The 9,672-nt window shown below is 36.4% G+C and overlaps 1 protein-coding gene and 1 pseudogene across 1 annotated transcript; both read left to right on the top strand.

Moving 5' to 3' along the window:
- Positions 1-191: 191 nt before the first annotated feature.
- Positions 192-1,970, top strand: LOC113088984 (grifin-like; annotated as a pseudogene).
- A 5,269-nt stretch (positions 1,971-7,239) lies between these two features.
- Positions 7,240-8,729, top strand: LOC113088987 (gastrin/cholecystokinin type B receptor-like). Its single transcript, XM_026255883.1, has one exon. It carries the CDS (start codon positions 7,396-7,398, stop codon positions 8,683-8,685), a length of 1,290 nt encoding a protein of 429 aa, XP_026111668.1. The 5' UTR covers positions 7,240-7,395; the 3' UTR covers positions 8,686-8,729.
- The last annotated feature ends 943 nt before the right edge of the window (positions 8,730-9,672 follow it).

Here is a 9,672-nt window from a genome sequence, read left to right as displayed (position 1 = left end):
ATTTATGCTCAGCTTTGAGCAAACATTGCATGTAAAATAATGCTGATTAAATGTAATTTGCTGTAAGTGAATTATTTGTGTCTATATACAGTATATGCTAGGATTTATATTAGCCTCTCGGTATTGTCATAGGCATCAGGCTTTTGAAAACCCCTAAATGTATTCTGTACTATTCAGCGAATGTGATGAAGCTTTTTTTTCATTGTGATTCAGTTTGAAGCATCCTGTCCTGATGGTCTATGTCCAGGATGGAGTATCATCCTGAAAGGAGAGACCCCAGCAGAAGCCAGCAAGTAAGGACTCAATCCTTCAGTTTAAAGGGAACGGTGAACTTTGCGGTGACAAACGGTGACAAACACTTTTCCAGTGATGTTAATAGAACATTTGTTCAAAGCTACCTGGTTTTGAATAACATTCTAAACAAGTTAGCACAAAAGCATTTATACATAATTTATGGAATTTTAAATAGTTAAATGTTTGTCTAGACATTACTGCCTAATAGTTTTACGTGGTTTGAAGCCTAGATCTTCAACTCTTCTCCTGGAAACCCACTGTCCTCCCAAAGTTTATTTCCAACTTGCTTTATCACACTTGTCTTTGATTTTCCAAACAATCCTGAAAATCTTAATTAGACCTTAATTGAAAACTCTGCAGGACAGCGGGTCTCCAAGAGATGAGCTGAAGACATTCCCTTAAATATTGTCTTTAGTGTTCACTTAACCAAGAAAAAAAAACTTTTGTAATTATCCAGAAATAATGTTTTCAGAACTTAATTGGAACATTTGAAAACATATTTAAGAACATGTTGTTTAGCTGGGTCTAAAAGTTTATTGCTAAAAAAATATATAATAAAAAATACTCTGTGTTGTGTAAATGGAATCTTATAACTGAACGTTGCTTTCATCACTTATTAGAAATTTAATAAGGTAATCTGCTTGTTTTAATACACCAGCTTTACATATCTTCAGTGTTTTTGTCTTCTTTTTTTCACACCCACCTCATTCACTTATTTTCTGTGATAATATCAGTATAAATCTTTATTTATTTATTTTATTTTTTAAACTAGAAACATCAAGAATCTGAAGTATAAATAACTCATGCTGATGAATTGCTCATTTATCAGGTTGTTTATAAAGAATAATTGCAATGAAAACAACATGGCTATAATTGATGAGTAGTATATAATAATAATAATGTGACAATCATAGGAGACAAACATGTATTGCAGTTCAGTTATTATGCGATTCCATTCATAACATTCATCCTGGATCCACTTTGATGCGTTTCAGTTATTATTCCTACTGTATAATAGAGACAGAAACAAACTTAAATATAATCTGGAAACGTGATTTTTCCCTCAATCATTTCTCATTCAGCGTTCACTTGTAGGAGAGTGATGGAGAAATACTCAAATGCTAGTACCTCATCTCAGCTCATGATAGCCCTTCAAGCAGTAGTTCCAGTTCTGTTTTGGCCAAAATGATTAGTTCATTATTGCATATGTGTTTTTTTTCAAGGTTTTGAGATCAATTTCCTATGTGAACCCGCGATGACAAAATAGCCTTTCATTTCAACCCACGCTTCACTGAGTCAGATATAATCTGCAACTCATACATGGCCAACCACTGGGGGCAGGAGGAGAGGTGCAGCAGCTTCCCCCTCGGGAAAGAAGAGCCTTTCCAGGTGATAAAGCATCATGAGCACATTTTTATTGACAAAGCATCATGAGCAGCAGGAATTATGTTTGATTATGAGCGAAGATGATTTAGTCAGCATTGACTCCTTGTCTCTCAACAGATTGAAATTTACTCGGACAGTGATAACTTCCATGTTTATATTGACGAAACCAAGGTGATGCAGTACAAACACCGTGTGGAAGACCTGAAGACCGTCACGAAAGTGCAAGTGGTGAATGATGTCAATATCTCCTCTTTAGAGATCGCCAAAAAACATTTTTACTAAGTGCTGGGCAGGAAAGCCAAAACAGATCATTCATTTGGAGTGAACCTTGTGTTTGTTTATGGTGGGTTATCGTTTTTTGCATTTCTGTTTACACACATTTCAACACTCATAATTATTCTCTGTAAAGGTGTGATTATTTTTAATGACCTGCCTTACCTTAACTCCATATTCATATGAATCTGTGAATAAATGGGATGTTTGAAAAGATGTCTGAAAGACTCATCTGGGTGACTCAGAATTTGTTTTTCCACAAAATCAATGACTAAAATAGATTCTGCAAATACATCTGGGTCTGCTTATGATATAAAACATCCTAAAAAAAAAATTTTTTAAAATAAAAATAAAATAAAATAAATATATATATATATATACAAATAAATAAAATATGATTGGCTAACCTTTAAACATGCATATTTTCCCTCTTTAACAGAACTTAAAATCATAAAATAAAAAGACAAAAATACATATATGCAAATACATATATAGAAATACATATTTTAAATATACTAAAATATTGATATTGGTGTTTTTTCAGGATTATATGATGAATATAAAGTTAAAATAGAACTGTTGTAATATTATAAATGTGTTCACTTTCACTTGCATCCTTGCTATTTAAAAGAAAGGTAAAAAAATCTTACCGACCCCAAACTTATGAACAGTAGAAAACTGTGGCAAAATATTTCTTTAATCGGTGATAATGCACTGGGTTTTTTTGGGGGGGTTTTTTTTTTTTTGGCATGGACTGCATGACGTTAAAGACTGTTGAGAGTTTGATCTGTAGCCTAACAGCGACAAGGTAGATATAGCTCATAGTGCTTTAACAAAGTACATTACATCATAAAGGCACAACATCATATAATATTATAGAGTGAAAGGCCATTAATAGCTGTTTAATTGCAGGTTCCCATTGTGACAAATTACCCCATAATGCGACAAAATAATGTCTGAGCAAAGTAAATTTTCAATATCATTTATGCAGCTTCAGACATAAAAATGTTTTGCCTATAACCTACAGAAATGACAATAATAAACCTACCCTGAGAAATATTAAAGGGGTGCTATGATGCGTTTACACTTTTCTCAACTTTAGTTAGTCTGTAATGTTGCTGTTTGATCATAAAAAAATATCAGCAAAGTTACAAAGCTCAAAGTCCACTTCCATTTTATTAATTTATTTAATAGAAATCACTTTTCAAAAACGACAACGAACGACTCGTTTGGACTACAATGCATATTTGGGGTCAGTTTCTTTCTCAGCTGGGCTGGGGGTGGGTTCCTATAGCTAATTATACATAATGATTGCAATGTTTGTTCCAAAAAGGTTTTTATTTAATGAAATATTTGCCTTATTAAATGAACTATTATTTATAAGCTTTTCTCCTTCTGGTGCCTGAAATGGATGAATTTTGTTCAATATTTTGCTAAATATGTTTTTGTGCTGGCACCTTTTCTGGTTTACGAATGTCTTGGATAAATAATGATGGCAATAAAACCACCAGTAAGTTGCAGTACGTCCATGTTTTAATAAATGATTTATTGAATCATTCAAATCACACGATTCGTTCAAAACGGCTGATTCAAAGAAACGAAACAAGTGAGTCCATCTGACTGGACTGTTGAATCACTGGCTCACTCGATTCGTTCAAAATCTGATTCATTTCAAGGAACGAAACAGCGTGTTGCTATGCACTGTTGTATAAAATGATTAGCACATTTGTGCTCGCGCAGAAATATTACAAGATAATCAGAAAAACTACATTGCTTGAGCAACAGGGGCGATTCTAGGATTTTTTCAACTGGGGGGGCACAAGAGGGGCCACGATTAATACAGAGGGGCCAATCTTGTGTTGTTTGAACTGTATATCCAAATCATTTCAAAAGTTCAGTAACCTTTAAAATCAGTAATAAACAGTGATACCCTATTATATTTTAATAGCAGTCATTCACTGCTCTAAATAAAAAAATATCAAATACAATTTGTATTAACTTTTCACTTTACAAAAGTGAAAGAAAAACTGTAATAAATAAAATAATCCAATGTATGAATAGTGTACAACTCACAAATAATAATAATTATTTATTTATAATAGCCTTATATAATATATATATATAATAGCCTTATTTATATAAATGCAGAATAACATTAATAATTCATAGAAATAAATACACAATTAATTAATATAACTAATATAAATTTAATATAATTTCATTATATGTTTTTGTTTATTATCCACATCCCATTCAATTTGCATAGCAGCAGTTGCAGTAAATTTGCATTGATGAATAAACAAAATCTACTTATGTGAAGGCTAATTAATCTTGAGCATATTGATTTAAAAATATCATATATCCATACTTTGTTAGAAAGCTACTTGTTCAAAAAGGTAGCTTTAATTTAACATGTAAAATATGTGGATCCTATAAAACAGTTTAGAATAGCTTAATTAGTCCAGTGTTATTTTAGTATTAGTTATTTATTTTGCTATTTAATCATGCATTAAATAATTATGTATGATTTTTTTGAGAATGTTTCTGGGTGTCATCAAATGACGTTTTGTCAATTCTGTGAAGGGAGGGAGAGAGAGCTAGAGAGACAGCTTTCCAGGGTGCAGACAGCAATAGCGGAGCACCATGGTGATTTTAGAACGCCAACTGAATTTATGAGAAATCTACAGACGCAAATAGACTAAAGGTGTAGAAAAATAAAGACCCATATGTGTATTTTGGAGTTTTTTGACATGTTACTGAAGACAAACAGCCTCAAATCTCAAAATTGACCAGTAAAAAAAAAACGATGTTTTTGCATGTGTCTCACCCATATAGACTTTAAAAAAAAAGTCTCAAGTGTGGAGCGTTAGATAAACATTACACGATTTGTTTCGTCACCTCACTTGAGTGAAAAAAGTCGCTAATCAGCTGCATGATTCAATAATGACTTTATTAGAATTGCTATTATAGTTTTTTTAAAACCATTGCTTTAAATTGCGTTGTTGCCTATATCGGCGCGTAACAAACACTTCTTGCACTGCAACAACTCGCTAATCGAAAAACATAAGCTATTTAAAATAGGTGCTTTTTTCGTTGGAAAACAGCAGCTCGCTATTCTTGGTCCTCGTTGAGAAGCATCGCGACGCAATCATGAGTTATTTACTAAACTGAAAGATTATAATTTGAATTTGTGAGTGACAGACAAGTAGAAGGGTGGGGGCACACTGGGGGGGCCAATCAGTTTTCAGGAGGGGCCAGTGCCCCCATGGCCCCTCCCCTGGCTACGCCACTGTGGCAAGGAATATAAAATGTAAAAACTCATTTTCTTTCATTGCTTGATTTATAAGGGCAATCTAACTGTATTGTAACAGGCTTCTTCCTGCAGTGAATGCTCTGTTATTGTTTGTTTTTTGCAAAGTCGGTGACGTCGATAATGTTCTACTATCGTGTCGCAAGCCATTACACATACAGCACAATAACATAATGTCGGGGAATGTCTTTAAATTGTAATCAAGAAAAAAAACAATACCTTCTCCTCCGTTGTCTTCTTTTTAACGAAAAGTTGCGCTTGAACCATTTTGCACGAAATATGACGAAAACTTGCTTCGGCTTGGGAGCAGTTTGTTACAGTACCGAGTTCTGATTGGTCAATCGCCGCTCTTTAGTTTGTGAATCATAATAAATAATTTAGAGAATTGCAACATTTAATTTAAGGAGAAGATTTTTGTCTTCTTTTCAACCTGGGGGGATGCCATCACCCCGCATCCCCCTCAATTATAGTATTAAGTAAAAAATAAAATAAAAAAAATGTCTCCTGTGTCTGTGACTTTGCACTCTGTGCTTGATGCTACAGTGTTCTGTATCTTAATAAGAGCAGTGTGTCAGTTTGTTTTAAGTCTTTAAAGCAGGGTTTACTTGTGTGGACTTTTTTTTCCACTCATGCTCATCATTAAGCTTGGACCAGTGGATCACACACGTGTTGATCAATACCATCACTCTGAACTACGCTATTGACTCAAGCTCTATTGATCAGACTGTTTGGTGTGCATGTTTTTGTTTTTAGAATTTTTTGAGCTTTTAATGTACTTTTTGTTCTATATAAGGTGACCATTTTATTATTAATTATTATTATTTAAATGAATGGCGTAGCTGATCATGTGATAATGGCTGATGCGGCGTTCCATGTAAAATAAAACACATTTTTCAAAAATGTAATCTGCCTTCATCTCATGCAAATATATAGTAGTAGACTATCAAAAGTGCTGTTCGTTTCGGTATATGTACAACTTTTTTTAGTTTAACATTGGTGAGTAGCCTACCACTTTAATTCTGCGGCCACTACACCTCGGTGTGTGCGGAGAGAAGAGGAGAAAAAGAAGAAAACTGTTCCCATCACATCAGAGACACGTCGTGTGACGCTGACGCTCATTTCTTCGCATCAGATGGAGATGAAGGAGAAGCACATGAACCCCGTCCTTCTCTGACTGCACCTGACGCGCGCGCACCTGCTGCTACTCCACACATATCGTCGGTATGTAGTAATATTTCGTTTTGATTCCGTTTAGGCTATATTTTACATTCTATAATTGCTCTAATGCATGGAAAAAAAAAAGAAATATGGAAAAAATGACTTAACTTACAGAGACCAACGCGTAATATGTCAGAGGAAAAAACTGCTTAAAAACAACTGGATTTTCGACACCGTATGTATTAGACGCAATTTATTCATTATAAGCAGCTAGACAAGATAGGAGATTTATTGTGGCTCCAGATCCTTCATTCCTAAGAGTTTGCATAGGCACGGTTTAATCATACTTGCAATATTAAGAGATGGAGTTATTTGTTATATTTATTACTAACCAGTACTAGCCTGTGCTTAGAGTTTATTTTAATGATCTAAGTCCAATAACACAAATGCCTGTTTTCTCTAGTGGGTTTGTTTGTTGGTTTCAAAAACCTAGTTCAAACAGTATGAAATGAGAATAATTTAGCAAAACGGTGCCCTTAAGGACCATCTCACAATATCACACACTATTTATTCTGCTTAAGCAGCTGATTTATTGTGGTTTGCATAATTCACAATTTAATCTCGCACGAAAAATGACAAGATTATGGTGGGGAAAAATGAAAATGTAATAAAGAAATATATTAGTGACGTTTATTATTAATCAGGCACTGGATTTTAAGGATTAGGGGTTAGTCAGAGCAATTACTTGGATGTTATCTTGTAATTTAATTTCCCTCCTAATGTGTGTCATGTTTCCGTAGAGGGCAGTTGGCTAAGAGATGGATTTCATTACCTTACTCCTTTTGGCTGAGGATGAATATGCCTTGAGCTTTAGTAATCGACTCTGGGATGTCTGAAGCAGCCTTTGGATTCCAACCACCACATATTAAAACGTCACAAATATCCCCTGAACCTTTACGGGAAACAAAAGGAATATGAATTTCACTGCTGGCTTGCTGAAAAAAGAGCTTCTGCTCTCAAACGCCTTGCAGTCCTTGAACGCCTCTTTCCACGGTGCCGAGGACTTTGCGAATGATGTTTTCCTCCACCAGAGTGGAGAGCTGGAGAGACTGCTGCTGCTGACAATCAAGGAGCCCACCACTATCGCTCTCACCGTCATGTATTCATTATCATTTGTGGTGGGTTTCACTGGAAATCTCATGGCCATTCGAATGCTTACCTGCCAGAAGACTAAGAGGATGCAGATCATCAGTGCCACCCGGAGTTTACTCATCAACTTGGCGGTGTGTGATCTGATGGTGGTTTGCATTTGCATGCCCATCACGCTCGGCCACACCATTTACACCGCATGGGTGTACGGAGACCTCCTGTGCCGGGCTGTTCCCTTCATCCAGGCCGTGTCTGTCTCTGCAAGTGTCCTCAGCCTGACCGTCATTAGCATCAACAGATACTACAGCGTTCACAGCCCACTCAATTCCCTCTCGTACTTCACCCAGAAGAAGATCTATATCACCATTGTGTGCGTCTGGATCCTCTCCTCGGCCATTTGTGCACCTCTGCTCTTTATGATCAAGCTGGACGAGATCCACTTAATCGACATCGCCGTGCCGATCTGCAGAGAGCTCTGGCCACAAGCGAGACTCAAGCAGGTCTACAACGTGCTCCTTTTTGTTGCTCTCTACTGCATCCCTGTAACCTTCAACCTAATCATCAGCTTTCTGACAGGCAGGAAGCTCTGGAGGGCTTCTCAACAATTCGCAGACTTCGATCCACACAGCCAGGTCGTGCACGCCTCACATCTGAAGATGCGCAAGAAGATCGTCAAAGTGGTGGTCACCCTGGTTCTCTTATTCGCCATCTCCTGGCTTCCGCTTTACGTTGCAGACATCCTGATTGACCACGAGGTTCATCCACCTCACTGGGTTCTGCAGACTCGGCCTTTCACGCAGTGGCTGGGCCTGACTAACTCCAGCCTCAATCCCATCTGCTATTGTTTCTTAGGTGATTTGTACCGCTCTGCCAGAGCAGTCAGGTCCAGGTATCATCAGAGAATGCTTTCCGTCCTTCGATCCTCCAGCTCTTTTAAACTGTCCAGTTTGCTTTCTCTTAAAAAGCAGAAATCTGGCCGGCGGCAAGGTGCCGTGAGCCAGGCGTCAGTGGAGACTCTTTCTGACTGGTGTTCCAACAACAGCCAAATGGTGTCACTCCAAAGCCTCTCAGAGAAGATAGTGTCTTCAAGCAATCCTGAGTTATCCACCTTGTAGTCAGGGTGAATATAACCGAAAAGTATGCAAGGCACTTATAGGGATAGTTCACCCAAAAACAGATTTTGTGTTCCATAGAAGAAAATAAATGATATAAGATTTGAGATAGTTTCGAACATTTGCCTTGTGAGTCAAAAAGCATGTGATTCTGAAGTTTTGATGCAATATAAGCATTGTTTGTATGCATAACTAACTGTACACAGGTACAATGCATCATCACTTATAGTTTATAAGATTAGAAGTTGCTTGATGTAAAGTGGGACTTCCTGTAAATAAAGGACAGTTAGTTTTGTATAGGCATCCCTGACACAGATTGTACATAAATGCCCAGTTAAGGCCTGTTCACACCAAGACAAATGTTTGGATGCGGAAATTCAGTGCTATAAATATTTTAATTTGAATTAACAGCTGTTCAGACCAATGCGGATATTTGCATGCCACTGATGCAATGGGGTTTTTCTACAGGGAGATGTTCTAATCTATTTTCTGTTAAACAGCGAAGAAAACAAGCCGACCAATGAGATTCACACATTTGTTCACATGCCCAGGGCCATTGCTGTTATATGAAACTACTAGTCTCATCTCTGTACTCTTGTATTTGGTGTTGTTTGATAAACACTAGAGAGAATACATGTCATGTGTCGGAAATGGAAAGTTATTCAGCACTACTTTGTGTAATGAAGAAACGAAGGTATTTGCATTTTTTTCTATAAGAACCATCAACAGTTAGTGAATTTCCCTTTCTGCTGTTTTTTTATATTTATTGGTCTGAACAGACAAATCACATTCGAAAATAGGATAAAATTGTCTTATACAACATTTGTGTTAGTATGGACTGACCTTTACTTGCCACCAAAAAGCAGGAGAGTTGTATTTTAAATTGGGGGTTTTCAAACTAGGGGACCCAAAAAGACTCCACAATTTTTTTTTTTTTTTTTTTTTTTTTTTTTACAAAATATAGAATTTCAACGTTATATAAAGCATACT

This window comes from Carassius auratus, unplaced genomic scaffold (assembly GCF_003368295.1).
Source record: "Carassius auratus strain Wakin unplaced genomic scaffold, ASM336829v1 scaf_tig00047827, whole genome shotgun sequence".
Classification (NCBI taxonomy): Eukaryota; Metazoa; Chordata; class Actinopteri; order Cypriniformes; family Cyprinidae; genus Carassius; species Carassius auratus.
The sequence above is the reverse complement of the archived record's forward strand: the minus strand, read 5'-3'. Positions and strand labels throughout refer to the sequence as shown.